We start from the raw sequence: 26,635 nt of genomic DNA on the forward strand, positions 1-26,635 counted from the left end.
CCCCGTCCTGGACCCCAACCGTAACAGCCACCCCCACCGCTCCCCTGCCAACCAGGACCCTGAAAATCCCTTACAGGACCCTCCCAATCCAACCCACACCCCAACCAAGACCTCCGTCACCTGCTGCCCCACCACCACCCCAGCAGTTCGGCACCACGGGACACCAGGGCCTCAGCTCACAGCATTTATGGCTCCAGGGAGAAAAGAAAATAAAACAAAACCAACCCCAAACTCCTCCCCAGCCAGTCTGGGGTTGCCAGCAGCTGGCAAAGGCACCGCACCATGCCCCCCCACCCCAGGATCCAGGCGCTCGGCCCTCACACCACTGGGGCCTAAGAAGGGAGGTGGCAGCCCTGTCCCTGACACAAGTCCCCTGGGAGGCGGGTCAGAGCTTGCTGGGGGGTCCTGGCTGCCGCTGGAGCCGCCAGGCCGCCTGCACCCCCTCACCCGCCTGGTTGAGCCTGGCAAAGGCATCGGGGTTGCCAGTGTGGAGGTAGCGTGCGATGGGGGGCTGCAGGATGGTGACGGGGATGCAGAAGTTGAGGTGGGGGTAGATGGCCCCTGCATCAGTGTCCCGGGTGTTGCTGGCTACGATCCCTGATGGGGAGAGAAGCAATGTCCGCATCACCAGGTCTGGCCAAGGGACATCCCCCCCCACGGCAGACCCCCAGCTTACCGAGGAGGTGTCCACTGTGGGAGGAGACGAGAGGGCCGCCGCTGGACCCTCCATGAACAGCGCAGGTGGTCTGCAGCATGACGGGGCGCCCGGCCACCACCACCACGGCCGAGAGGACCCCCGCTGTCACCGAGGGGCCACACGCCCGTCCCAGAGCCCCGAAGCCCACCACAGTCACTTCCTCACCTGGGGGGGGGGGGCAGGTGGGTGCAAGGTGGTGACCTCCGCCCCCACCTGGGCACCCCCACCCCCCCGGGCCTCCTCTTACCTGGGAGGAAGGTGTCTGCCAGGCATGGGGGGACGAAGCCCGGCACGCTCTCCTCCAGCTCCACCACCGCCACGTCGAAGGGGGACGACTCTTCGGTGGCGAATACCACGCGGCCCCCAAGGCCGGCAGCAGCCCTGGAGACACGGCACACGAGATGTCATGGTGGGGGGGGATGGAGGACAAGGGGGTGTCGAGGCGGGGACACCTGCCACCACACTCACCGGCCGGGGCCGGGCGCCAGTGTCACACGGAGCGGGACACGCGCCTCCACCACGTGCCGGCAGGTGAGGAGCAGCCGGGGGCCCAGCAGCACGCCCGAGCCCCACGCCGCCCCGCACTCCACCAGCGCCGCCCAGCCCAGGGGGGCCCACAGGCTGCCCGTCTGCACCGCGGCCCCCGGCCCCGGTGGTCCCGCGGCCCCGACCGCGCTCAGGACACCGGTGCTGCTGCGTAGGATGGCGGCCAGGGAGCAGAGCAGCGTCAGCCCGACCCACTCGGCGCCCCTCCAGCAGAAGGCGGCGGCGATGACGGCCACCAGGCGCGGCCCGGCAGGCGAGGGCAGGAAGGCGCCGCCGCCCTCGGTGCCGGGCAGGCAGCGGGCATCCGTCAGGACGAGGGCGTTCTCCTCCCCAGCCAGGTTGCTCACTACGCCCCTGCTCAGCGTGTTGAGGAAGAGGTCGGGGCAGAGGGCGCCGAAGGGGGAGCCGCAGGCCAGTAGCCCCTCGCCCTTGCGCAGGCGGCCGGCGCTCGCCAGGGCCGTCCAGCCGCCGCCCGGGCGGTCCAGGCCGGGCACCCGCAGCCAGGCGAACCAGTGCAGGGCCCGCGGGTCGTCCCCCGCCGCCTCCCCGCCGAAGCGCCACTGCTCCGCCGTGCCGAAGGCCCGCGCCAGCGCCCGCCGGAAGGCGCCGCAGGGCACCAGCGCCAGCAGCCGTGCCTCGTGCCGCCGCACGCTGCCCGTCGAGGCCGCCGGGGCATCGGGGCCCGGGGGCGCCGGCGGCTGTAGGACCTGAAGGCGCGGGCGAGGCTGGAGGGCGTCGGGCATCAGGGCGCGGGGCCGGGTCCAGGCGGCGGGGCCGTCCCTCAGGAAGGGGGTGAAGACGGCGCCCTGGCACAGCACCAGCCCGGGGCCGCGGCTCAGCACCACCCCGCTGCAGCTCCAGGGGCCGGCGGCCGCCTTGGGGCCGGCGGGCAGGCCGGAGACGCTGACGGCGCAGCAGGCCTGCTCCTCCGCCATGGCGGCGGCCGGCGGCCGGGCCCCGGCTGACCGCGGGCGGCGCCGGGGCAACGCAGCGCGGCGCGGCCCCGGGTGCGCCGGCCCGCTCGCCGGCCCCGCCCCTCGCCCCGCCCTCGCGCCCATTGGCGGCGGCGGGGCCCGGCGCCCTCCCCATTGGCGGCGGCGCGGGGCGGGGCGGGCCGTGCGACGTGGCGGGGCGGGCGCTGCCGGGGCCGCTCACCGCCGCGCCGGGCCGGGCCGGGCCGCGCTTCGCTGCGACCGCCCCCGCGGGGGCCGGGCCCCGCCCCCGCGCCGCAGCCCCGCCCCCACCGCGCAGTCGCCGCCCCGGCTGCAGGCGCGGTGCCCGGGGCGGGGGGCGCCTCTCGGGGGCGCCCCAAAGCCGCAGCCTGGCCGCGGAGAGCGGCGCCGGGCCCTGCGGGGTCCCTTTGACGGGGCCAGAGCTCCGGGGGCGCGGGGAGCAAGCGGCAGGCGCCGCCGGCCTCGGTGCGGGGCTGTCGCAAAGCCTCCGCCGGCTCCCGCGGGCCACCAGCTTTGCCTGCTTACCAGCCCGGAGGCAAACAAGCCCCCCACCGGGCCTCAGCTGCCCCCGCCGCAGCCCTCCCCCCTCCTCGGCGGGAAGGCCTCGCCGGGTCCCCCCCCGCGGGAGGCAGGGCCGGGCAGCACGCTCCGCTTCTGCAGAGGTGCGGGTCTGTCCCCAAGCCGCGCCACCTGCCAAAGCCTCGCTGCCAGCACTTCCCGCTGCTCCGGGGCGACGCTGAAGGCGGTTTCGAGCCTGGGCTGTCACGTCCATCGATGTCAAGCACTCGTCACTGCCCGCGCGGGAGCGGCCTGGCCAAAGACGACGACTCGGCACAGCAAGTCCGTCCTTCCCGCTCGTTTCATCTGTTCTGCCAGCGCCAGCCGTGGCCGGCCCGTGTGCCTGACTGCCGAAGGGCAGCGCAGCCAGCCCTGGGCTAGACTGAGGATCGCCACCCTTTCGGAGGAGAGACGTCTTTTATTTAACTGAAAATGAGCGCTAGACAGCAACGAAACTTCAGACAAAAAAAAACCAAAACAAAAACTGTCGAGTATAAAAGAAACTGGTTTAGTCTACATTAATAACCTCATGATATGCAAATGCCAACACTTCCATGCTAAACCACCAAAACAGCTTTGTGGTTCTTACTGTGACGGCACAGCCGGAGGACTTGACACCCTCAACTGAAGGCCCGGCCGCGGGGGAACCAGGTGGCGGCTCGGGTGGCCCATCCCCCTGGGAGCGAGCGCCGGTCACCACTGCCAAGCACCTAAACCAGGCGTGCTCACGGATGCTCCCCTCCGACTACACAAAAGCCTGTAAACTAAAGAAGCTCAGATTGCACACGTCAGTCCCAACGGCACCCTCGTCGTTGTCAGTCAGCGTGACACAGCACAGCCACCCTACAGCTCGGTTAAGCCCAAATGCTATCTTTATTGAGGACCTCTAATATTGTGATACCTTGGTTCAGTAATTTGTGAAATATCTAAAGATCGTTAAATATGTTTTTAAAAAACCCTAACCAGACTCTGGACTAAACAAGATGAACGTTAAAACTAAAAAGTTAGAAGGGATGCTGTTTACATTAACACTTTCTTTAAAAAATATAATTGTTTTTCTTTTTTTTTGTTTGTTTTTTTAAGTCAATTAACCACAGTGGTGAGACGTGCTCTCTTTTTCAGCTGTTACAGTGCAGCGTGCAGAGCTTTACTTCCCAGATCACGCCAGCCCCGCTGTAACCGAACTGAAAGGGACAACTTGCACCCGCGTGCAGAACGGTGCCGTCTCCCCGTCACGTGGAAAAGAGTTGTGTCACCACTGTGTGATAGGGCAGCCGAAAACCAGGAGTCTCTTGGTCAATGCCAGTTATGCGGTCGGAAAGCCTTCCGTGTTCTAATAGAAAAGTCCGTAGGAAGCTGTGAACAGGATCAGTCCAGAGGAGTAACTCTTGTGTCCGTCCAAGTATCAGTCAATGTACTGTGATAGCCAACGGAAGCCTTCGCCGTAGCCTTGCCTCTTTAGCACGCTGCACATGAACACTTCCATGGGGCGCGCGTTCAGGTCTTTCAGTGGCACGTTTCCCTAGGGAAATCCAAAGAGGAGTCAGAACTGACTGCTGCCGCCCTTGGGGCAGCAACTGAGTCACTGCTGCCCAGAGAAACCCCTCTCAGCCCAAGGAATTCCCCCTCTCCACCGCACACCAGCTCCTTCGCAGGCGGGACCTGTCCCCCAGACCTTTGGAGCCGGCAGTGGGGAAGAACGGGCGTTAGAAACCATTTTCAAGACACAGTCTGATGTACCTGCAGCACCTGGCAGTGCGACACAAGAAGGTGTGGATAAGCTAGCACCAGGAGTAGCCTTGTGGTGTTTTGCTACTGTCCCTCAGCATTTCTGATCAATTCTCTCTAACTGTACTGTTTTTAAACACTGAAAAAAATTGCTACATGGGTAACCGGATGGAAATGCAGAGTAACAAAGGCAGAAGTGCCTGGCAATATGTTAAAACACCAGCTTGATACCTAATCCCCCAATTGTTGTAGAGGTACTGTGTTTTGAACAATTCTGGCACTCTCAAAACTTGCCTGAGGGCATCATCATCACCATTATTACTATTATTAACGATTCACCTTGGTCAGTATCATGGACAAACTCACAGTAACAGCTCAAGTCAGTTCCTGGACAGGGTCTCGTTTTGCAACCAAACACGTGAGCCCTCCCTTGCTTGTGGCCGATCCGAGATCTGGATGCCTGCCTACCTTTCCTGTGGTCTGTCCGTAGAGCCCAAAGATCTCCCGCAGTTTCTCCTCACTGATGGCCTCTGGTCTGTCGATTTTGTTACCCAAGATAAGGATTGGCACATTGGATATTGTTTCGTCTGTCATTAGCGCCTGCGTGCAAGATGGGAGAAGAGCTAAGCAGAGGCAGGAAAAACATTCAGCATTTGCGGCAAATATTTTTGTTCAAGCTCTGTGATCAACAAGGGCCACTTTTTGGTGCTACAGCACTCCTGCGGAAGAGGAGTCTCTCTGGAAAGGCTTCTGAGAAGCAGGTCCTATCTAAACCCACAGGCCATTTCAAAACTTTAAAAAAAAAAAAAAAAAAAAGAGTATTTACATTAAGTTCAACTTTGGATTCCATAAGACGCGAGTGATCTGCACAGTCCACCAGGAAGACGATCCCATTGATGGCTGGCAGGTAGTTCTTCCAGACCCGGCGAGCTGGAAGACAGAAGTGACAAACGCTGCCCAGTGAAAACACTACCTGAAGCAGAAGGAAAACAACACCCAAAAAGGAGCCACCCACTTCGCTATCATTTCCTCAAGGCAAGAGGAGACCTTCTGGTGAAGGGATGGGCTGAGGCTGCACACCCCACAGTTCCAAAAACCAGTTAAACTCTCTCTGCTTTCAGAAGTAAGCCTCGGCAACCAAGGCTGGTTTTTTAGCCAGGGCACCTTTTTTTCTAATACTTTTGTGTATGAAAGGAAAAACAAAAAGTCTGAAAACCCTTACTGCCAGAATTAAGCAGAAGTACTGAACTACTAAAACAACTGGCATCCTAGAGCTAATCCTAAACAAATTCAGGCAGCAAATAAATAGGCACTGCTAACTGCTATCACTTTTCAGTATCGCTTCTTGGTAGATTTTTCCTAAGGTGGCTGGAGAACTTGCTGGAAATCGAAAGGCTGACCTCATTTGGTGTCTCCCACTCAGCAACTTGACTTTTACCTTGTTCATGTCCACCCAGATCGAAAGTTGTAAAGGTCATTCCAGCAATCGTCAGCTCCTCTGATGCTGAAAAGTAAAAATAAGAGTTTCAGGAAAATAAAGGAAGCTGTCAAAGCCAGAATTTCCTGGGGTCCCAAGTTAACATCACACACGTGGTCCTCATATAAGACAGCCTATAGAATTCAGCAATTCCCTGAATTTAATGTAGAATTCAGTCACTGAAATAGTCTTTTTGCAAAACCACAAGCAGGAGAAAATAATTTCTCCTACCTCCCCACTTAAGGACATACTTATTAATCTGCAGTTATTATACTTTATTACACAGTTTGTTAGAAACTCACGCCCTCCCCAAGAGAGGCCAGTCATATTAATCAAACCATGCCAGTTCTCAGGCTCTCCATTTTGTATTCGAGAGAAAAACACAAAACCACTTCAGCTTGGGCAACCAACGTGCAACTGCAACCTCAAATGCCTTTTTAAGACTCTTAAAAGTCTGCCGCCCCAACGCAGAGCTATCGCCAAGGCATCTTTCAACACCGTGACCCCAAAATTCAAGAGGAAAAACCACGCCAGGAGGCAGGCGGGGCTCAGCTGCTGGCAGACTTACTGGGATGTAGTGTCGGGACATGCTGACCCAGCCTGTCATCTTTGAGCATGTGCAGCAGAGTGGTTTTGCCTGCGTTATCCAAGCCCAGGAACACAAGTTTTCCAGACTTCTTGTACAAACCTGGAAGGAAAACAAACGAGTGTGAAAAACTCCAGCAGGCTTCCCTTGGCACGCGAGCAGAAACCCTGCCACGCTTGCCGCTGTTTATATATGAACTCCTCTCCCAGAGCTATGCTCCTCCCTGGGCATCTACAGTACTTCCAGCACGGACGCAACAACAGGGGAAAAAAGTGCACAGCTTCAACTGGCTTTTACTAAGGTAACGTAAGGTCACGTCTACAACAACGGACATTTTATAAGCTCGTATTTCTATGAGTAATGTATTCTTTTCTCAGATACATCCCAGCAGAAGAGTGTGCAGCAAAGCATTACTTATGTGCAATGGGTTATGGATCAATCTGTCATCCCAAAGGGATATTTAAATGTGAAAAACTGAATAAATTAATAAAAGATAGCAGCAAGTTGCTGAAGGAAAAGTGCAAAGCATGAAACAACACATAATTTTCTTTAGATAAACTGATTTTTTTTTCCCCACTGCCAGGTACACATCTGCCGCAGGAAAGTTCCCTTAGGTTTCCAACACATCTTTTTCTCATCCCTCCCTACCCTTGTGAGGCGCTCCAGACAGAAGGCACCCTGTTCTCCTCCGCTGGAACCCATGCCTCTGGCAGGAGGAGCTTCGCCGTAACCTGCACCTCAGGAAAGGGTGGTTCGCACAGCAGTGAAACAGCCAGCCCAGCTGCACAGGTCACCCTGGATTGGGCAATGTTTTGGCCAGCACCTCCGCAAAGAGCCTTCGATCTGGGCCGTGCTGGGGGTGTTAGTCAGTGGCCAGCAGCTCCCCCAGGCATGTCACAGGGGGTAGACTTGTGCAGGAACTGATAATTTGAGGAGAAGCAAGCCAACCAGCTGCAGCAGCGAGAAATAAAGGCAAGCTCTGGCAAAGCTGGTGAGCTTGGATACCAGAAGGAGGAGGACAGCAGGAGGAGCAGCACATCTGCCTGGGGCAGGGGGCTGGGCTAAACAGGCACCTAGCATCAGCCTAGCTGCTCTAGTGCTTCTAAAGGGCAGAAGAAAGACTGAGTGGGAGCCAAACACCTCAAAATAATCTAAAAGTTTCTCCCCCTAGCGTAAAAAAACCTTTACTGATTTACAGCTTTCTCACCAGGCTTTACACTGGCCAGAGCTATCACAACACTCCAAAAGAGATGCACTTTAATCACAAACTTTTAAGTGATACTGGCAAGCAGCACAAGCCAAACCAACCCAAAGGCAGCTGGTGCAGCCCGAGCTGAGCCGTTTAAGAATTAATGTAGCACGGCGTTACCTAGGAACTGCAGCACGCTGCTGAAGCCGTTGTAGATCCATTCGAAAATGAAAGACATCGCTGAAGATTAGTCGCCTGCCGGGACAAAAGCAAACCCCGAGTTACAAGCCTCAGCCCTCGATGGATGCCACCGCTCAGGAGCGGTCCCGCTCCGCTGCCGGCGCGCAGGCAGGCAGCCGGAGAGCCGTCCCGCCGGAGGGTGACCAGCCCCCCCGGACGAACTCCGCGCTAACCGCGGCAGCGGGCAGGGGAGGCGCCGCCCCGCCGGGGCCTCAGCGCCCTGGGCCTCCCCCCGCCGCAACCCGGGCTCCGGGCGGCCGCTGGGCCCGCGGCGCGGGGAGGGGGGAACGCCCCGGGGAGAGGCGGCCCCGGCGGCGGCCTCAAGGGCGGGCGGCGCGGCCTAGCCCCCGCCCCGCCCCCACCCTGCCTGCGTGTCACTCCCCCCTCCGCCGCCCCGCGCCCGGCCAGGCCCCCGCCGCGCCGCTCGGCTCCCCCCGGGGCCCGGCCGACCCCGCCGCCGCTCACCCCCGGCTGCCCCCGGGCCGCCGCGCCACCGACTCCCCTCCTCGGCAGCCGCCAGCTCCCCGCCGGAAATACGTCGCCCCACGCGCCCCGCCCACTTCCGGCCCGGCGGCATCGCCGCGCTGGCTCCCCACGTCGGCCGTGCGTCTGACGCCCGGCGGCACGCGCCACGCCTGGGCGCCGCGGGTTCGAGCCCGCCCCCGGCTCCCGCAGCCGCCGGTTCGAGCCCGGCCGCCTCAAGAAGCCGGAGCCCCCCGCTGCAGGGGCACGGCCCTGCATTACCCGGCAAATCCTCCCCTCGTCGCTCCCAAACCACCCCGCGTGCGACTGCCCCCAGGCTGCGGGGGGGAAGGGACAGGGAGCCCGACAGCGCTCAGGTTCAGTAGTTTTTATTTCTAGCATCCATACACGTACCGGGCGAGCGATCTGTCACGATTTACAAAGTACACTGTACGACCACGCACAAGCAGGGTGTTTTGCTTTTATAAATTACGTCTTCTAGCCTCCACAAGACCTCGGTGCAGCAGACACGTCGCTGCTAGATGTGTGATTCTAATCAGCAAAGTTACAGGCAAGGTCATCTTGTTGACACTGAAGCTATTCTTCTGGTCTACTCCTGCGTGTGGCGACTCTTCTGGGGGAAAGGACACAGCTGTCTCACCACCCATCCTCAGGCCTTAGTTTTTCTGGTAGTAGAACCACTTGTCAACTGCGAGGGGGGTGGAAAAAAAAAAAAAAAAACAAACAAGAAGAGGGGGTTAAGTCCTCTGTTAGCCACCCACCTATTAAGCAATCACATGGCACTGCAGGCATCACCTCCAGAGCAGGGCCTTCCTCCCGCTCTGGCCGACACCTCCACCAGAGCAAACAGGCTCTCGCAGAGCCCTGCTTACGTGCGTCTGTTTTCCTGAAGAAGCCACCCTCACACAGGCTGCCATAGGGAGCATCCACACAAGACTCAGGTCAGGCAAAGCTGGCTTGGCAACCCTCTGGCTCAGCTGACTCGGAGGCAAAGTCATTTTACCTCCAACTCCCACATCCGTATGCAAGACACCAATTTCTTCACAGGTTTATTACCCAGGAAGAGACTAGAAAGGACAGCCTAGCCCCTCTTTCTGCCACACAGCTGTGGGTTCTCAACACTGGCATCAGCTTGTGCTTGGGTCTTGCCCCTGCTACAGCAATGACCCACTTTCACATGCAAGGTGCCCATAGCAACCTCACGTGGAAGGAAAAGATGCCAGGTGAGCGAGGACCCACCCACAGCTGTTCATTTCTTACAGAGTCACAGCCCGAGACATCAAAAGGCTCATTACCAGCTGGCAGCGGGCACTTGCTCAGCAACAGATCTCTGATCAGCAGGTTCAGCTGCAAGTGTGATTCTGAACATGCAACTAACTTCTTCCTCTGCTCCATGTGGGCAGGGAGTATTTCCCTTCCTCAGCTCACCTGCACTGAGGATGCTAACAAACCCCGTTTCGCAGGAACTAAGGAAACCACTCTCCTGCTATCACTGCACTTCAGTCCTCTGTAGTGCCTGTCTTTCAGGACCTGCTATAAATTTAATCTCTTCCGGAGTAAAACTATGGCACCTCAGGTCTCCTACTCACCACTCCTTTACTCACCTCATGTACCCAAACAAGGTAACAACAGACATTATCCCAGAATCAGATTGCATTACTGACACAAGATAGGTCCAACAAAGCCCTTTGTTCCTCCTATGGAGCCATACCCAGCCATCAATTAAGACCCTCCTTTTCCTATTGATAATCCCCTTGATGAAATCTCCACTTGGTATCAGAATGTGATCAACCACGGGGTTGAGACTCACCTTCGGGCGGGATCGGGTTGGCAGCTTTACATGGTGGTGCCTGAAACAAGAAGTGTATTAGCAGACAGCAGCTGCTGACAGAGGTAGACCCTTACACCTGAAGCTCACTAGGCATCATTTAGAGGTACCCAAGTCTTCACCGAGCACCGTTTAAGATATAAGCAGCATGACTGGTCTGCAGCAGCCAGTGCTGGTGAGCTGTGAGGGAATAAATGAGTTCACATGCAGCACGAGGCTTGTCATCCCCACTGCCTCCTCATTCCACAGATGTCCTACACGCTGGACGTGCTTTGCTCTAAGCATGGGCTGCAGTGCCACCTGTTTCTCACCACAAGCAGTTACTGCTCCAGCATCTGTGCGGTTGCAGGCAGCCTGCTTTTTTTAAAGCTGTAAGATGGTGGTGGACTAGAAGTACAGAGGATTCTTGGAAAACTTTGCTGAAGAGCTTTTACCTGATATTTAACAGCCAAAGACAGAGAAAGGTCCCCAGCTGGTGACACACCCTCTGCAAGGACTGCACGTTCAAAAACTTACAAGTAATTCAGATACCACCAGAGGATACAAGCACTTTAAAACCAAGATAGTGGTTTTAAAAGTATCGCCAAGGCTATGGAGACACTGGCTGGCAGTCACATTTCCATACACTAAGGCAACATTTGCCTTTTGATTTTTCTGTCCCATTCCTCTAAACCCTTTCTAGCTGCCAGCAGCAGTACTTCACAAAAGCCTAAGGAGATGTAGTTAAGTCCTGAAACTAGGTAGGAGTACTGCACCGGGAACTTCAAGCTTTTTGCTGCAAAGGATGTAAGGTCCCCGGCTGCACAGCTCTCAGGAATTACGCTTTCTTTTCACAAAGGATGACCTGCACTACGAAGCTCTTGCAAGGCCAAATATTTAAATACTGAACAGCTGAGAGCCAAGATATGGTTCAGAAGTTTAGCCCTTCACACAAACTGTTTTGGATTCCACCTCCCAGATGACTAAGTGCAAGGAGAAGCCTCTGGAGGAATGTCTGGCTTTGCTCTTTATACACCCTCTTTAATCAGAAAGTGTCATTGTGTTCAGTCATCCAAAAAAAATCTAAGCATACAATGTGCTGTTCGCACAGACAGGACAGGTTACAGTACCACACAATTTGTTTTGCCTGACACCAACGCTGCAGTTAGGACACTCAAATCTGTACTTACTGCATCCACAGTAGCTTTTGCACACTCTTGACCACAGCAGAAAGGGCTGTCGGACACCGTCAGATTTGTGCTAGAAGAGATAAGTTGCTTGTGAGAACGTGAAAGCCAAGCCTCTCCCCAAAAAGTATTAAATAATGGAATATTAAGAATCATTGTTATAGTTGCCATGTTGAAGGGGAAGGCCTGTGGAGACAACCAGCAGCCACCAGAAAGCATGGCACCCCTCAGAAAAGGAACTTCCAGGGTTATTTTTTTAGAGGAAAGGAACCTGCACAGTACCACAAGCATTAACCTACCAGTTGATCTCCCCTCCATCAGTTTTCTTTGCTATTAAAGCTTTCCAGTGCTCATGAGTGCTTTTGATGATGTTCACAGCAAAATCCTAAAGTTGAAGATGAGAACAAACATCACGTTATGTGTAAGCACTAGACCATCTTTCTATCATCCATCCAAACTATTAGTTACGTGGAAGGAGAGGCTGGTATTTTGGGGCTGATTTTAGATAGCTTCTGATTGTGGAAGGCCTCAAAGAGACATCTATTACTGCACCTTTCAGGAACAGCAGCAACCTCCCAGCACACAACAGCTGAAACAACAGGGATTTTACAAGATTAAATGTTTTACTTTCCAGATGGGAGGATACACCAAGGTCACCTAGCGAGTTTGAAGCCAAAAGAAACTGAACGCAGATATTCTAGTCTCCAGTCAGTGCTATATTATAAAAGCAGCTCCACCCCTCTGCTCCTCCCACTCTGTCTCCAGCAGCTAGTTGATCTCTACCTATCTGCAAACCTCCTTCCACTCCAGGCAAACCATTCAGCCACCGCACAGATCAACAGGAAGAGACATGCAATTAATGTAGCTTTGCAACTATTTAAAAATTAATCTGCTTCCAAGCATATAACTTTTTTTTCCTTAAAAGCATAGTATATGCTGAAGCATTAACCTGTCAGCTGGAGAAGGAAGCACACACAGTTCTTTTTAGCATAACACCAGCAATAAATATCTGGGTTTGATACCATACAGAGCCAAATAAAACACCACAGAACATGTGCAAGGTTCTTTGTCTCTATTTTCTGCCTTGGCCTCAATTCCGGTTTCACCCATCCTGAGGGGCAGTGAGATATCCCAGCCCACCCAACCAGTGCTGTGCTACAGCCGAAGGGGACAAGTCCACTCCCACGTGACTTCCATTTTACCCCCCTTACCCTTTCCTTCCCACCCAGGGCTTTGCAGGCCCTTGCCTTCTCTGCACCAACTCCAGAGCTCTGCGAGTTGAGTCACCTTGCTAACCCACTCATGACACACCAGGACTGGCAGGAAGGAGGGTGCAGAAGCAAGATTCCACCCGTTCAGGAGCAGTAAGTTATCTGATGCAGCCCAGAGAAGAGGCAGAGGAATAATGCTGCCAAGGCAGAGCCTTAGTCAAAAGGCGTGAGGCAACACTTTGCGCCTGAAGGAAGAAGCATTTTAACTCCTGAGTTAACTTCAGCTTGCCCCAGGCTGCAGTGGAACAAAGCCAGTGTGCAAGGGAAGCAAAGGGTGATGTCAAGGATCCTTTGCTCCAGAGCAGGAGCGAATAAACCTGGCGTTTTTCATCCTGGTTCTGACACGGGATGGCCCTGAAGTAATCTGACATGAATGTCAACTAGAATAAAAAGTCATAATATTCAACAGCAGCAGGGTGATAATCCTCTATTTTTTCTCCTAGTATTCCTGCAAGAAATTCCAAGGCTGGAAACAAGAAGAATGGTAGCCTGGAAAAACAGCATGAAGAATAAAGTCAGCTACCAGCAGCCCCACAGAAATCAGTTCTCTCAGTGACTACTTATTTGTGTCCCCACGCACCTTGAGCTCAGTTTTTGGACAGCGTGCCTTTGCACACTCACCGTAATGAAGAAAGGTTATCTTACCTTGTTTTTAAATTCGCCATTAAAAGCAAACTGGTTTTCTGGCTTGCCATCAGGTACTTTGTATCTTCTGAACCAGTCCACCGTAGCTTCTAAGTATCCAGGTTTCATTCTTCTGACATCATCGATATCTAGCCAGGGAGAAAAGGCTTCTTAGCCAGATCTAGTAACAGAAATTACTTAGCTACTACCCCCTTCTCTTCTGAGCTGCTTCTCTTTCAACCCCTCCTCAAGCAGCCTTAGCAACATTTCAGACAGCTTACAGTACAGACACAAAATGGGTATCTGCACAGGAAAGTTAGTGTTTCATCTTCGTAGTATATCCTGATTGCTCCCAGGAGCATGGACACATTTAAACAGCTTTGATTAGAGGCTTACTGGACAATCCCTTTCCTTCCACTCAGAGGACAAGCTGTACAGCCACCCTCTTTGAGACGCCAGGCTGTGCAGAGGACTACTGCTGTTTATCCCAAGCTGTCAAAATGGTAACATCCTGTTCTGCTGTTCTCCCCTTATCACACCTGATTAATACTGTGGCATAGGAGGAGCAAGCCCATGTCCTGACTTGAAAGTTTCCTGCAGGTTCTCAACAGAGAAAGGGAAGTACTCTCTTCCTTTTCAGGAAGAAAAGAAAGTAACAGGAAAGCCTCTTCTCCCCCTCCTGTTACCTACCATTATAGCTGTCTGCTTCCGGGTCTTCAACATTGATAGCAATTACCTTCCAGTCCGTCTCTCCCTCATCAATCAGTGCCAGCGTGCCCAGCACCTTCACTCTGATGACTTCTCCTCGAGAGCAAACCTGCAAGCACAAAGACCTTGTTGTCTGTACTCATGCATCCAAGGAATCCACAACAGGAGACCGTGCAAGTTGACAGAGTTCAGCAAGCAGTCAGGAACCACGAAATAGGCTATCGCTTTTCAGCACTTCATAAGCCTTGGCTCACAAGGCTTGCACTGTAAGATCTCATCAACAATCTCAGGAGGCAGTGGAGGGAAACATCACATTCTTAAGGTAGAGGAGGTAGGAACTGAATAATGACTCTGGATAATTGCCTTCAGAGACATTAATTACACGTTTCAAAAGACAGTTACCCTTTAGAACGCATTACCTTGCTTCCAATTTCACACACATCAATTGGATCGTTATCTCCACAGCAGCCAGTATTTTCATCTTTGTGACCTGGGTCTTCCCAAGTCTGAAAAAAACCCCACACACAGGAATAAGAACTCTCAGGTTTCAAGAGGAAATAAAAAGATGATTTATTTCAGGTATGAGATTGCCTTGAAGAAACAGATGATGGCCCACTTCACACTTGCTTTCAGGTCTAGTGTTTGGGCTACTATTTCACTTGTGCCTGCAAATACAGTTTGAATCCAAGTTAAAAGGTCTTATCTTGCCAAGGGTAAGCTGTTCCCTCCTACAGACAAACCTTTTTTTCAACACTTTCCAGACTTCCTCCTCTGTTCCGCAGCTGCATAAAGGTGAAGTTCACATCTATAAAGAACAGTCATTGATTTGGCTGCCTGCCTGTTCCTCTCCCTATTCATTTCTTAACAGAAGTTTCCTGAACTCCAGATAGCAGTTCAACAAAGTTCAACAAAGATGGAGGAAGACAGACGGGGTGTATTGTTTCCTTTCAATAAAGCAATTTAAGACATGTTGTTACACTAAAGCAGTGTCAAGAACGCAGAGTCCCATACCCTGTGCCACCCAATGTCCTAGCGCAGCTCACCTAAAGCAGAGAGCATAAGTTGAGAAGGCATTTGAGCTGTGCCTCCAAAATAATAGCTGCTTAAAACACACTTTCAGCCAGGAGCAAAAGGGCACTGTGCCTACTTGCATCCTAAGGAGCATCTACATCTAAGGTTGTTGAGATATAAAGAGAAGGAATACTCTTCCTGAATCTCTGCATGCCAGGACATGATGAGTATGTATAGTCAAGACACCGCAATGCATCTAGAGCATTCAGGAAGATGTACTGAAACCTGGGTGGTGCCGAAGGGCACTTCTCAATCACTATCGCACTTCTCTACAAGGAAGTGTTAAGTCTGGATCCTTGCCCACACATAAACATCTTTGATCCACTAACATATGACTGAGTGAAGGCTTCAAAAGCTGTAATTCTGTACAAAGAAACCGACACCAGAATCCATCCAAGCAGAACACAATTCAACTTCAAAACACAGTCTTAAGCCGCTTGGAGAAAACACTCAACACGCACTGCTCTCAAGATTAGAATTACAAAATTTAGTGTGTTTCCCCATGAACTGTCACTGACAATTTATTTCTTGAAAGGAAACCCAAACTTTAGAGAACATCAGAGGCAAAGAGCCTTGCTCAAAGCTCCTCTTTACCTAGCAGTTACCAGCCAGTTAAGAGCCTGGATCCAGCTGTCACCATCTGTCAGTCTCACCTTGCCAGCTGTTCTAGAGAAAGCATATCTGTGCAGCTGCAGACACCTGCCTCATGGAGTCTCCACACCTCTGAATACCTCTCTGCCACTCAGATCCAACACTGAGAACAGAGCACCTACCACCATCCAACACGTAAATACGTTAGTCTAGCTGTATGTTTTAGATGCTGAACAATAAGAGGGGCAGAAATGGGAAAGATGCAATCTTAGATCTATTCAGATTTTCACTGACCACATCCGAAGTCTAAAAAAATTCACTGCAAGAAGAATCTTCTGTAAAGATTCAGCCTAGGGGCTGTACACTGAGATCCTGTACCATAAGTTAAAACATTAGCTCTTTATGCTTCACCAGGCAGGAACGGAGCGTATTGCATTGCCAGATGCCCAGTTCCTTGTCTACTGACAGCTTCCTTCATCCAAAGACAAGGACCTGCCAGCTAATGTCCAAGCAAAGTTCAAGGAGAGGAGCAACACAGCTGGTACCTCACTAGCAGCAGCTGCTCATCCTCAGCTTGTTTACATCATTAGCTACAAGCCTACCTCTTGAGATTTCTACTTAAAAGTACTCGGGCTTCCTTGACAGGTTCTCTTCATTAGCAAGATTATATACACAGCTACAAATGCTGTGTTCCAGACCAGACTCTGAGCTGACCTTTTTGCTCATTAATACAGTGGTAGTCAGAGACAGACACAGGCATCCTCCCCCCTCCCCACCAGAAAGGATGGGCCACTGAGGCAAGTTACAGTACCTGTGGGATAGCACCGTAATTCCAGATATAACCCTTGTGGGGGAATACGTTAGCTACATAGCGCAGTTTTCCTTTCTTCACATCTTGCTTTATTGGGTTTAAGGGATCCTTTGTTGCAATCTGAAAGAAAAGTTACATAAATCTCTCTACTCTCTCACAAAAAACAAGTGATTTTTTTTTTTTTTAAATCAAGCTAGCTGCTAATTGACAAGCTAAGAGACCAGGAGCTGACCCCGAAGCCAACAGCAGATATTGGACAACTCCATCTCCTGTTGCACTGCCATCTCCTGGGATATTGTTTTCAGCAGACTCACAAATGTCAGAACCACATGGGGTTGAAAGCCATAAGACGCTGCTTTAATAAGAAGCCACAGACGAACACTAAGTTATTCCAAACTCTGCAAGACTCAGCCCCCACACTAGACCTCTAGCATGAAGCACGTATTTACAGAAGTTAGAAACCACTCCGATTCAGGAGGTGGAACTGAGAAAGGAAGAATCAGCAAAGCCAGATTAATAGACCAGTCCGCTCAAGCACTTTAAGCTAGGACTGTAATATAGTTACCTCCATTTTAGCATTTGTCCATCGAGGTACTTCTACAACCATGTTGAACACATTCTGAAGAAAGCAAAACATCAGTGAATGGGATGGAATCTCAAGACCACACTGTAAGCTAGGGAACATACATAATGAAGCATGAAAACCATAACTTTTTTCTTCCCCTTTTTTCCAGAGCCAGTTTTGATACAGTTGATGGAAGTCCTGTAGTCCAGTCAGTCATGTGTCATCACCCAAAGCTGAATCCCATGAAAGATACCAGCAAAAGCTAGACTGAGGTTACTCACACATTCTCCTTCTCCATCAGCTGCCACCTACGAATATCTCCATCACGTTCCTACAGAACAGTAGGTTTAAATGAACCTAACACAACTGCATACAAACTATCCTGGACATAACAAAATGAGGTTTTAGGCATATTTGTTAAATACAAAATGCTTAATGCTACAGCAAGAGCCACCTTGGCAATTTAGAAGAGACAAGGATTACAGGAGTAAGCTATCTATTTAATAACATGGGCACCCACATACTATCCTGAACGACTGAGAACTCCACTCCCAAATATTCTAGTCTGTCTTGAAGTAGAGGAAGATGCCCGAGTTCCTCCTCTCCAAGCTGACATGCCTATAAAAGCAGACCTTGTTAGCAGTATGGCGCGAGGATAAAGATGTGGGGGAGAAACGCAGAGCTACATCTTGCAGTATCTAGTTTACAGGTGATGCTTGAAAACACCTCCTGTTGACTCCAGCTGGGCCAAGAAGACTCTTGAGAGTTCAATGTCAATCTCCCCTTCAAGAAAACAAGCTTTTCTGCAGTTGGAACCTTAACATTTGCTCTTTGAGGAGATTATGGCTTTTAACAAAAAGTCAGACCTTGCTCCCTAGCATCGACAAGGTTTCTAATCCTCATGTTAAGCAGTATTAGCATTGCAAAATCCTTCGAACCTGTACTGCGCCATAATTAGATTGCTATTGTGCAATTAGTGCTATTACATCATTGACTTTGCCCACACCTTCCCTAACACAAGTTTATTACATCCCCTTAACTGCAGGGGGTCACTGCTCATTTGCAATTTATATGTAAAAGGTATATACTATTTTTATTAATTAAGTAACTTGAGGATAGGAATGAGGCAACTAGAACTGGCTAGGCAAGGTGCTTATGGCTTTGCAGGCAAGGAAAAGTAACTTGGGGGTGCATCTTTGTTAGGCTTGCAATTTCCCTACAGTCCAACTGACAGATCTGCCTTGGTCTAAGACACCCACTGAGTAGCCCAAGGTCATTCCTTCACAGTGCCAAGACACACAGGCACAGATAAGGTCAGCACATCCCAGCCCTAGACTGAAAAAAACACCCTGCAATCCTCTCAGCATCTTAGAAGTCTAAGGATAAAGATGAAGGAGCCCAGACAGAGTGAGACAACCTTTGCCTCCAAGCTAGGCTCCCTACCACTGCTGGTAATGAATGTGCTAAGCAATGAGTAAAATCTCTGCAGAGAGGCACTCCTGCAAAGAGGTCTAATGTGATCACCACTATTGTGTAACTTCAGGGACTGCGACCTTCAGCAATACTTGCTTCTCTTAATGACTTGGCACGAAAATGCTGGCAAGCAGCACTAAGTGCCTGAAGGCGCACCAGTAGTCCAGTTTCCCTTGTTAAGCATCACCAGTCTGCAGAAACCTTCCTCATCCTATAGTCACACCCCTGCTCTTTCCCCCTGTTCTGCAAGCACCTGCAAAGTGTTGTATTATCTGGATTTTACTTGTCTGAGTTACCTTTCAGACACCTGCTTTTGAAAACTGCTTTCCCAGTTGGCCACAGAAACTGCTTTGCCATGGTCCTTGATGATTACAATCCATCTTTTCCCTTCTGAGTAGGCAAAAGCCATCTCAAGACTTCCCAGCGCACATTCTGACAATACCTGCACTTCAAAGCTCAATCAGCTGTATTTCAGATGTTCACCTCTCAATTCTACACTCTTTTCCTTCCCCATAACCACCCTCTACCTGCACCTCTCTATCACAAATATTAGAACAGTTTATCCACTACACTTATCAAGTTGCACAGTTTTTCAGTATGTGTTAAAAGAAGAGACGAGCTACAAAGGTAAGGAACACAGAGAGCCCGAGTTACCAGTGAAAAAGCATTCAGTGAAAACTGAAGCACAGCCATTTTGGTTTCCTAAAGCTGAGGCACCTCAGTGATTCAGAACAGCCTACTTTGACTAACCACTGTCCGCCAGAAGGATGTAAAAGCCCCACAGCACTGCATGCTGCAGGTTCCCCACCTGCTCTTCCTGCAAGGCGAGGTCCCCAGGAACTGCTACAGCAAGAATTTAATGTCCTCGCTATCTATGCAGCTGCTGAATTGCTCTTACTGCAGTCAAAACCTAAGCCTACAATATCATGCAGCACGAGCATATACTTCCACAGGAGAGCATGTAGATATTTATTTAAAGAGAGAACTGCTTCTTTTAACCCTAAACACTTTCATGTGACCTCACGGGCAAGTTCAAGACGACCACTCCTATCTCAGACACGAATATGAGAACGAGAACGCCTGTTCTCTTACATCACTCTATCCGAGGCTGAGACTATGAGAAAAGGGCACCGATTCCTTACAAGATCTGGCGATACTTCCGTTAGGTGTTCCTGCCGTGGAGAAGCATAAGGCCCTGGGAGCCTCCCTCGGGTACTTCAGGCTCGCAGGACTGCGCTCCCTGAGGGGCGCCGACCCCACGCCCACACCCACGGCCCAGAGCTCCAGCGGTTGCTCTTGTCACTGGCCCCAAGTCAACACGGCCGCACCAGCCGCCCGGCCCGGTGATCCTCACGGCGGCCCCTCTCCCCTCTTACCTTGCCGGCGTCCGCGTAGATGGGGATATCATGAAAGGGGGAGATGTAGCGCCCGGCGGCATCCTCTGCAAAGCAAGGAGGACGGGTCAGGCCCGGTCTGAGGGGCCGCCCCAGGTGAGGGGCGGAGTAGGGGGGGCGCGACTCAGGCCCTGGGGCTCCCCCAGCCCCTCCAGAGGCGCTCGGCCCCCAAACCCCCGGGCCAGGAGGATGAGGGGCAGGAGAGGAAGGAGGGGCAGGAAGAAGGCGGCGGGCACTCACTAAAGAAAAGCCGGTACTCCAGGCTGTGAGGCGCAGCGCGCTCCTCCACGCTGTAGCCGGCCATCGTGCCGCGCGCAGCCCGCCGGCTGCCGCACTGCGCATGCGCGGCGTGCCCCGCCCCCGGCCGCCGGCGTGCGCCCCGCGCAGGCGCCAGGCTCCCCGGCCCCGCCCCCCGCCACGCGGCCGCGCGCCCCCCCCCCCTCCCGGCCACGCTACGCCACGTGGCGCGGGGCGGCGCTGGGGCCAGCTCGGCCCGGTGTTGGGTAGCCCGGCGGCGCGGCTTGGCTACGGCGTGGCCCGTGACGGTACGGCATAGCATGGCCCGGCACAGCACGGTGCAGCCGATCATGGCCACAGCGGTGCGATATGGCTTGGTCCAGCACAGCATGGCATGGCCACAGCAGCATGGCGTGGTTCAGCACAGCATGGTGTGGTGCGGCATGGCCACAGCAGCATGGTGTGGCGTGATCCAGCACAGTGTGGCTTGGTCCAGCACAGCATGGCATAGTCCAGCGTGGCCACAGCAGTATGGCATGGTTGAGCACAGCATGGCATGGTCCAGCAAAACATGGCATGATCCAACATGGCCACAGCAGCATGGCATGGTACAGCATAGCATGGCATGGTCCCGCATGGCCACAGCAGCATGGCATGGTCCAGCACAGCATGGTGTGGTCCGGCATGGCCACAGCAGCATGGTGTGGAATGATCCAGCACAGTGTGGCTTGGTCCAGCACAGCACGGTGTGGTCCAGCATGGCCACAGCAGCATGGCTTGGTCCAGCACAGCACGGTGTGGTCCGGCATGGCCACAGCAGCATGGCTTGGTCCAGCACAGCATGGTGTGGTCCGGCATGGCCACAACAGCATGGCTTGGTCCAGCACAGCATGGTGTGGTCCGGCATGGCCACAGCAGCATGGCTTGGTCCAGCACAGCATGGCGTGGTCCAGCATGGCCACAGCGGTATGGTGTGGCTTCATCCATCATGGCCACAATGGTACGGTGTGGCCATGGTTGAGCACAGCATGGTGTGGTCCAGCCAAGGGCTGCATGGTTCATGGTGTGGCTAAGCGTGGTGCAGGACAGCCCATTTGTGCACGTGCTCCCCAACTGCTCCCCGCTCCCTCCCTGGCCCCATGCTGTGTCTGAGGCTGGGTAAAGGGGGTGCTGGCAGGGCATGGGCCCATGGTGCTGGGGGGCTCAGCTGGTGGCCCCCTCTGCCCCTCATCCGGGAAGGCACTGCTGGGGGAAGTGGAGGAGCCAAGGCAGGGACATGGCATCAGTAGGACACGCCTTTATTTCGGTGACTCATGGCTCATGACGTGGCAAATCCCCGTTCCCCATCCCAGAAGCCCTTGGACCAGAGGTGCCTGGTGGCCACAGCTGCTCAGCCATCCCAGGCAGGGACACCGGTGTGGCGTGGTGCCAGCAGCCCTGACTCGGAGGCGGGCAGTGAGTCGCTGGCCCGCGCCTGGGTGAAGACGCGGTTGTGGGTGCCAAAAAGGATCCCACGGCTGTGGTTTCTGGGGGTGTAGGGCCCACGGTGGCGATGGTGATGGCAGTGGGGTGAGCAGATGGGAGCCCTGAAGGCCTCCTGGAAGCCCCGTCGGAAGTTCTCATTGAAGTACCCATAGATGATAGGGTTGGCGCTGCTGTTAAAGAAGGCCAACCAGTGGGCAAAGGGGAAGACGTAGACAGTGACCAGGCGGAGCTGGCCCTCACTCAGCTGGCCGTAATCCGTCAGCAGCATCAGCGTCCAGAGGGGCAGCCAGGAGAGGGTGAAGAAGAGGGCAACAATGATGAGCATGTTGATGACCTTGGCCTTCCTCCAGGAGACTCTCCTCCCCTCTGGATCCTCTTGGCCACGGGCAGGTGCCACCGACTTGAAGAGCTTGAAGGCAATGCGGGCATACATGATGACAATGAGGGTGAGAGGGGCCACGTAGATGTGGGAGAAGAGGACAGTGGTGTAGATCTTCCTCATCCCTGTCTCGGGCCAGGCCTCCCAACAGGAGTAGAGGGGGTAGGAGTTGTTATAGGCGTCCACCATGAAGTGGTGCTCCTCCCTGGTGACGGTCAGGGTGATGGCGGCGGGGCACATGATGAGCAGGGCCAGCACCCAGATGACAGCAATGGTGAGCAGGGCTTTTCTCAGCGTCAGCTTCTGCCGGAACGGGTGGACAATGCAACGAAACCTGTGGGAGGGCAGATGGTTGTGGCTTTGGGCACCTGCTGGGATGTCCCAGGGGAAGGAGGGCAGCCAGGAGCCAGGGGCGGGAAGGGAGGATAAGGTGGATTGCTCTCTACATATGGCTTTTGGCAGCAGAGATCCCAGGCTGGCATCTCTCCAGATTTGGTGTTGTCAGCCCAAGGTGGGGAAGGACACCTTGCTGGGATACCTCATAGACAGCTTTGTGGTCCTCCTGGAGAGCTGGGACACACTGCTGGTGTCCCCAGGAGCTTTCCCATGATGGAAACCACACAGGACACCTGAACACACTGGAGGTGGCTTGCTCCCCATGTCCCCACGTGCCTGTGCCAACATACCTCTCCACAGCGATGGCCACCAGTGTGAAAACGGAGGCGGAGACAGACATACCCTGCACCAGGCCGCTCATTTTGCACGTGGTGTTGTCAAAGGGCCAACCTGCGAGGGGACACCGCAGAGGTTGTAGCTGCCTTTGGCTCGGCTGGGTCCATCAGCAGCTCCCTCTAGATGTCCCCATCCACCATGTTGTTACTAGGGGATGCTAAATCCTGCTTCTAAGGAGGGGGCTGCATTTTTGGCTCATACAGAGATGGCCTTTAGCAGTACAGATGTTTGGAGGAAAAACCCCAAATTGGTAAAAAAGATACATATTACACTTCCTAGAAACTCAAGGAGCACAGTGGTTGGCATTTCTCCTACCCTTACGTAGGGCTTGAGCTGTTATCATGGGGACCAGCCTTGGGATCCTCAGTCAGAAGGGCTTTCTTCTTGTTTCTTGACCCCAATACTAAGGCGTTGGCAACAGATAAATTGCACCTCGTAAAAAATAAATACAGACTCTGCCCTGCGCCCTGGCTACTGCTGCAGGTGAACTCCACCAACTATGCCAATGTTGCCTTTTATCTTTGGAAAGGTCAATGGGCAGAGCTGAGCCAGCATGTGAGAAGATAAGCGCAAGAAGAAGAGGGGTTTTTTCAGTGTTGCTTGATGGAGAATGGCTGAACTTTATAAATAAAGCAGCGCTAAGGTCATACTTATTTTGCAAAAAATGTCAAAAAACAACAAAAAAAAACACTTAAAAAAAAAAGACTTTTCCCCCTAAAATAGCATCTCTAAATGAAGTGATACATTTCATCAGGTGTGGTTGAGTGGCCACCACCTGCCCTCCTCATCCTCAGCAAAAGAATCACCCATGGGGCAGCAGGTGGGTGATGTTCCCCACCACTTTCTCTCCCCTCTTTGTGTCTCGTCCCTCCACTGCCCTGCTCACCCGTGATGAGGTTGTCCACCAAGGTGGTGGGCATGCAGAAGATGCCCACCAGCAGGTCGCTGATGGCCAGGTTGAGGATGAACATGTTGGTGACTGTCCGCATCTGGCGGTTCTTCACCACAATGAAGCATACCAGAATGTTGCCGATCACACACATGAGGAAGATGAAGGTGTAGGCCAGGATGAACATGGCAGCCACAGGGCAGGAGTGCTGGTAGTATGCCAGGAAGGTGTAGTTTTCCCTCAGGAGGTGGATGTCACTTGCTGTGGAGTTGGACCAGCTGCCATTGGAAGGGCCTGGGGAAGGGAAGGCAGGAAAGTGAAGCTGGGAGAGAATGAAGCAATTATTCCCTTCATTTCTTAATGCTCTCAGAGGTGGGTTTTCATACTTATACCAGTGCCCAGCCTGACTGGGGTGTATCCTGCTAGGATCATCTCAGTGCCTCAAGTCTCCTCCTCCTCAGGTTACACAGCAGCACCTTGGCTGATAATTTTGTATCATTATTATTTTATATCATTATTATTTTATATCATATTTTGGATGATGAATTAAAGCAGCCCAGAAGACATCCTGTTCTCATGGGATTTTGTTGGGGGATGATGCAAGGAAGAGAAATCCATGTCCCGATACCGCAATGCTCCAGCCATGTGGGAGCTGTATCCATGTGGTCCCCAGCACAGCCAGCCTGGGAGCATCCCTGCTCCCAGGTGTGTGCTGCTGTTTCTCCTTGCACCTCTGAGATCTGCAATTTTAGATCCCCTAAAATACCCCAGTCACAGTACCCAAGAGAGACAGGCTGGGGCAGACAAGACCCTGCTGTTCCCTTACATATAAAGCAATAGTTGTATATAATTATGATCATTATCTGGGACCCAGAGAGCTTCTGATGGAGCAGGGAATGGCATTTTTGGCTATGAATTTAACAGGGGGAGCAGATCTATGCAGCAACCCCCCTTGGGTTTCCCCAGCTTTACGCAGACAGGGACACGGGATGATGCTGGGTGCAGGCAGGAGCTGCCTGCAGTGGTGACGGGACCTAGCGCAAACCTAGGCTGCAATGTTAAGACAAGAAAAGGCATATTTTTGCTTTAAGGCTCAGCTTGCAGGTCAGCCCTGCTCTGAGAAAGCACTGCAAAGCCGCTGCATAATGGGCAGCTGTATCATCCCCCACCCCTGTGCTGGTTCTCAGCTCACCAGCCAAGATGCTTTTCCCAGCTGCTGGGACCACCAGCTTCCCTGAGGCTCTGGTGTGCAGGGAAGCCCTGCCTGGTCTCTATAACCTTGTCCTGGGTGCAGGATTTGGGCAACATGCTTCCAGTGGGGCTTCAGAAAGGCACGGGGTGTGGGTTTGCAGCACCAGCACGGGAGAAGGAGCCTCTTGGAGAGAGGCAAAGAAGCATCAGGGCTGCTGGGGCAAGATGGTCTGGCTGGTCAGCATCAGATGCACCTGCATGAACTGGCTTTGTTAGCAGAAATGATAGCAAAGACTGTAATGACATTGCCCGAAACCTGCGGTATCAAGCCCAAAACTTTGCTGGACTTCATCTCTTTGGGCTGCAGTGTCTTGCAGCATTAGCGGGAGGTGGGTATCCTATGGATGAGGAATCACAGGTGGTTTTAAAAGCAAGGTGGAAGACAAGGAAAGGAAAATAAAGGGCTGCCAAGTGCCTGGGTGGGTGCTGGATGGATGGAGACATCCATCCTGACATCTCGGATGCAGTGACAAGGGGACAGGGGTGCACCGGCGGGGTGGCAATGGGCCACCCACTTCCCTGCCTGGCTGTGGGAAACCACCACAGGGAAAGGCTGTGCTGGTGGAATACGGGTCTGGTGGAGGCTGGACATCTTCCTTTTTGGATAAAATAAAATAAATCAGGTCTTGGTACTCACCTTCACCGGCCCGGCCTGGTTCCGGGGGCTGCATCGCCGGCATGCGGGCGGGAGGGGGGTGTCTGCCGCCGGGGGAGGGGGGGGAATTTGTCCCCGTCCCTCCCCCGGTCCCCCCCGCCCGGGACTGAGCCCGGTGCCCGTACGGCGGTGCCGGTGCCGCCCCGCCGGTTGCGGCTGGTCGCCGGCTGCAGCGAGAGGAGGGAGCAGCGGGGGGACAGCCTCCTATCGCCATGGATACCGGGGTACCCGCACTAACCCCCCCGCCTGAGGCAGCGAGGGGGGGGCAGCCTACCGGAGGCGAGGGGAGAGCCGGGGCAGATGTGGTCCCTGGGGACGGTCGGGGTCTGTGTCCCCGTTGCCACCCCCGAGGTTCCCATGCTGATGATGGCACTCGGTGCCTCTCCCTCCTCCGGCTGCTGGCCGGTGCCCCCAGCAGCACTCCTTCCTGTCCCAGGGGGGAAAAATGCTGCGAACCCCAACCCAAGCGGGGAGACCTCCGTCCTCCACCCCATGTAAATCAACCACACGGTGGGGAAAAGCAGCACAGTCCTTAGGGATGCTGGTCCTGGCCCAAAGCTGCTCCGCTCCCAGTGCTTCCAGCTGCCCTGTTCCCAGTGACTCCAGCTCCTCCATCATTGCCAACATCAACAACCCCCCCCTTACCATGGTCTTTTACCAAAGTTTAGTTTTGGCATGTCTGGAAGTCAAATATTTACAGGATTAACTATTCCTGGCTGCCCCCAGCCAGCCCACACCACTGGGAAGCATTTGTCCCTTAAAAATATGAAGGGACAAACACGGGAGATGTTTAAACAAGCATTTTTGAGATAATGCTGCAGTTTCTCCCAGGAGTGTTTTTGCAGGCAGCCAGCTGCGAAGGGACACCGGCGTGCTTGGCAGTAGCCTCCCTGGCATGCAGGAACCACTCTTTCTGGGCCATATCCAGAGCTCCACAGCCCATTTCTTCCTGGGAGTGGGAGCAGCATGTCTTGAAGACCCACAGCACCCAGGAGGTGGATGCACGCTTCTGGGGACACCCATGGGGTGAGCAGCTTGTGGGAACCCA

General features: G+C 53.6%; 4 protein-coding genes across 4 annotated transcripts; all 4 read right to left on the reverse strand.

Annotated features, from left to right (window-relative positions):
- Positions 1-171: 171 nt before the first annotated feature.
- On the reverse strand, positions 172-2,248 carry TYSND1 (trypsin like peroxisomal matrix peptidase 1). Its single transcript, XM_040605957.1, has 4 exons — positions 1,166-2,248; positions 945-1,078; positions 677-862; positions 172-597 (listed from the first exon to the last, which is right to left on the reverse strand). The coding sequence occupies exons 1-4, from the start codon at positions 2,176-2,178 to the stop codon at positions 386-388; spliced, it is 1,545 nt and encodes a 514-aa protein (XP_040461891.1). The 5' UTR covers positions 2,179-2,248; the 3' UTR covers positions 172-385.
- Positions 2,249-3,604: 1,356 nt separating this feature from the next.
- Positions 3,605-8,553, reverse strand: SAR1A (secretion associated Ras related GTPase 1A). The gene is made up of 7 exons (XM_040605959.1): positions 8,440-8,553; positions 7,915-7,989; positions 6,528-6,647; positions 5,921-5,986; positions 5,309-5,412; positions 4,951-5,082; positions 3,605-4,276 (listed from the first exon to the last, which is right to left on the reverse strand). Exons 2-7 carry the CDS (start codon positions 7,970-7,972, stop codon positions 4,160-4,162), a joined length of 597 nt encoding a protein of 198 aa, XP_040461893.1. The 5' UTR covers positions 7,973-7,989; positions 8,440-8,553; the 3' UTR covers positions 3,605-4,159.
- A 256-nt stretch (positions 8,554-8,809) lies between these two features.
- On the reverse strand, positions 8,810-20,324 carry PPA1 (inorganic pyrophosphatase 1). Its single transcript, XM_040605958.1, has 11 exons — positions 20,200-20,324; positions 19,942-20,006; positions 17,093-17,146; positions 16,528-16,647; positions 14,474-14,560; positions 14,037-14,163; positions 13,368-13,495; positions 11,751-11,836; positions 11,455-11,524; positions 10,268-10,307; positions 8,810-9,145 (listed from the first exon to the last, which is right to left on the reverse strand). The coding sequence occupies exons 1-11, from the start codon at positions 20,261-20,263 to the stop codon at positions 9,114-9,116; spliced, it is 873 nt and encodes a 290-aa protein (XP_040461892.1). The 5' UTR covers positions 20,264-20,324; the 3' UTR covers positions 8,810-9,113.
- Positions 20,325-21,478: 1,154 nt separating this feature from the next.
- Positions 21,479-26,215, reverse strand: NPFFR1 (neuropeptide FF receptor 1). The gene is made up of 4 exons (XM_040607634.1): positions 25,570-26,215; positions 23,679-23,975; positions 22,747-22,846; positions 21,479-22,394 (listed from the first exon to the last, which is right to left on the reverse strand). Exons 1-4 carry the CDS (start codon positions 25,799-25,801, stop codon positions 21,587-21,589), a joined length of 1,437 nt encoding a protein of 478 aa, XP_040463568.1. The 5' UTR covers positions 25,802-26,215; the 3' UTR covers positions 21,479-21,586.
- Positions 26,216-26,635: the final 420 nt, after the last annotated feature.

Source organism: Falco naumanni, chromosome 9 (assembly GCF_017639655.2).
Source record: "Falco naumanni isolate bFalNau1 chromosome 9, bFalNau1.pat, whole genome shotgun sequence".
Taxonomy (NCBI): domain Eukaryota; kingdom Metazoa; phylum Chordata; class Aves; order Falconiformes; family Falconidae; genus Falco; species Falco naumanni.

Bases quoted from the DNA above. Each gene is read 5' to 3' on its own strand.
- TYSND1 (XM_040605957.1), bottom strand. From the start codon at position 2,178: ATGGCGGAGGAGCAGGCCTGCTGCGCCGTCAGCGTCTCCGGCCTGCCC. The intron at 1,079-1,165 runs GTGAGTGTGGTG...CCGTGTCTCCAG, and splicing joins CTGGCGCCCGGCCCCGGCCG to GGCTGCTGCCGGCCTTGGGG. The intron at 863-944 runs GTAAGAGGAGGC...CCCCCCCCCCAG, and splicing joins GGCAGACACCTTCCTCCCAG to GTGAGGAAGTGACTGTGGTG.
- SAR1A (XM_040605959.1), bottom strand. From the start codon at position 7,972: ATGTCTTTCATTTTCGAATGGATCTACAACGGCTTCAGCAGCGTGCTG. The intron at 6,648-7,914 runs GTAACGCCGTGC...TTTTCCTTCCAG, and splicing joins CAGCGTGCTGCAGTTCCTAG to GTTTGTACAAGAAGTCTGGA. The intron at 5,413-5,920 runs GTAAAAGTCAAG...TCTGTCTTCCAG, and splicing joins TCTGGGTGGACATGAACAAG to CTCGCCGGGTCTGGAAGAAC.
- PPA1 (XM_040605958.1), bottom strand. From the start codon at position 20,263: ATGGCCGGCTACAGCGTGGAGGAGCGCGCTGCGCCTCACAGCCTGGAG. The intron at 16,648-17,092 runs GTAACTATATTA...CTTTTCTTTCAG, and splicing joins GGACAAATGCTAAAATGGAG to ATTGCAACAAAGGATCCCTT. The intron at 11,525-11,750 runs GTAGGTTAATGC...TATCTCTTCTAG, and splicing joins GATGGAGGGGAGATCAACTG to CACAAATCTGACGGTGTCCG.
- NPFFR1 (XM_040607634.1), bottom strand. From the start codon at position 25,801: ATGGCGATAGGAGGCTGTCCCCCCGCTGCTCCCTCCTCTCGCTGCAGC. The intron at 23,976-25,569 runs GTGAGTACCAAG...TCCCTTCCCCAG, and splicing joins ACCAGGCCGGGCCGGTGAAG to GCCCTTCCAATGGCAGCTGG. The intron at 22,847-23,678 runs GTGAGCAGGGCA...GTCCCCTCGCAG, and splicing joins GGTGGACAACCTCATCACGG to GTTGGCCCTTTGACAACACC.